This window comes from Orycteropus afer, unplaced genomic scaffold (assembly GCF_000298275.1).
Source record: "Orycteropus afer afer isolate SDZICR_OR568_19922 unplaced genomic scaffold, OryAfe1.0 scaffold00362, whole genome shotgun sequence".
NCBI classification, from domain to species: Eukaryota; Metazoa; Chordata; class Mammalia; order Tubulidentata; family Orycteropodidae; genus Orycteropus; species Orycteropus afer.
This window is the reverse complement of record NW_006921949.1, coordinates 1,139,140-1,140,818: the sequence shown is the minus strand read 5'-3', so window position 1 is coordinate 1,140,818 and position 1,679 is coordinate 1,139,140. Positions and strand designations below refer to the sequence as shown.

General features: G+C 32.0%; 1 protein-coding gene across 1 annotated transcript in view; it reads right to left on the bottom strand.

Annotated features, from left to right (window-relative positions):
• The window catches only part of CWC27 (CWC27 spliceosome associated cyclophilin), a 426,501-nt gene that overhangs the window by 377,134 nt on the left and 47,688 nt on the right, over window positions 1–1,679 (bottom strand). The window contains exons 8-9 of the mRNA XM_007952852.1: window positions 1,262–1,341; window positions 231–261 (exon numbers count right to left, since the gene is read on the bottom strand). Coding sequence (XP_007951043.1) covers window positions 231–261; window positions 1,262–1,341 — 111 coding nt within the window. The remainder of the gene's footprint in view (window positions 1–230; window positions 262–1,261; window positions 1,342–1,679) is intronic.

Genomic DNA, 1,679 nt, shown 5'->3' with positions numbered 1-1,679 from the left:
TGGGCAATCCTACTTCCGTAGTGATACTGCCTCAGAAACCCAAGGAGGGGTCACTATGAGTCGGGGCCGACTCGACGGCACATAACAACAATAACAACATATACATACATACACATATATATAATAAAATATAAAGCACTTTTGAAAAAAAATGTAATTTTAATTTTTTATAAAGATTTTGACCTTACTATAAATTGTACATATGTATACTTAGAAAAATTAGTACTTACATTATCTGACTCTCCTGCTGCATCTTTTTCACTACAAAAAGCACAAGAAAAACAAATAAATTCAGCTTCAAAATGAAACTAGTAAGATTATTCAATAATCCAAAAATCTAAAATAGTTTGCTAGGAAGAATGTCCCCAAAACTTATTTCATTTAGTAATCTTAGGATAGCATTATAGAAAGATGGAAACATTCTAAATAAAATCATACCTTTATAAATATCAAGCACTTATAACCAAACATTTATAAACAGAACCAGAGTTATGCTCCATTAGCAGATATGTGAATTCACTAAACCAAAAACTAAAATTAAAAAAAAAACAACAAAACACTAACAACAACCAACACCACCATTTTTGTAAATAAAGGTCTATATATAAAACTATTCTATTGGTTTGAAGCAATTTGACTGCAGAAACCAAATCCTCCAACAAAAAAAAAATTTAGAAAAGATTATTTCGAAACAGGACTTTTAAAAATGAGCTAAACTCAGTATAATAGCATTTTAGTCCCCCTTTGAGACAATGGCCCAGTATATCATTTAACACTAAGATATCTTCTTTTCTCAAAGGGATGCAACAAAGACAGTAAGACAATTTTCTGTTAACTGAAAGTATGTGAGAAATAACTCAGTAGATTGATCCAAAATGTGGTGACAACTTCACAAAAACTTTCAACTCTCTTTTGCTTCCCCATGATACCAATAGATTTAAAATATGCTCCAAGGAAAAAAATAAGCAAAACAACTGTTAAAGCAGTTTCCTAGTATTCTAACTATTCTAAAGAACAAAAGTTTAATCATTAATTTTAAACTTAATTAGTTCCACAACTGTAGACAGCAGAAATAAAGTGGTGAGGATGCTTCTCTCCAACATGCGAGGAGCTCTACCACCTCCATTATCAACACTGCTTTATTTTGGGAGGGCTAAGTTGAAAAAATCTGATTTATAAGAATTGTTTACACACAAGGGAAGCAAGAATAATTATCTGAGCCAGAAAATAAGAACCTTGAATTACACCAGCACATACTAACCTTTCAACAGCTGGGACAGAACTGAGATGTGGATCATCCTTAAGCAAGTCATGACTACTTTTGCTTTTTCCCTTCATGCTCTGGAAAGGAAAGTATAATATAAGTGGGGAAAACAGTCCTCCAAAAAACACATTAGCAAATTTACAAAAAATCTAGTACTGATATAATGGAGTTACAAAAAATATGTTCCTGAAAAGTTTAGTATTAACTAGTTTTATAAATAATTAGTTAATACTAAACTTTTCAGGAACATATTTTTTGTAACTCCATTATATCAGTACTAAAAAAATATGTTCCTGAAAAGTTTAGTATTAACTAGTTTTATAAATGGGAGCTCTGGTAGCATAGTGGCTAAGACACTTGCCTGCTAACCAGACGGCTGGCGGTTCAAACCCACCAGCCACTCCTCGGAAGGAAG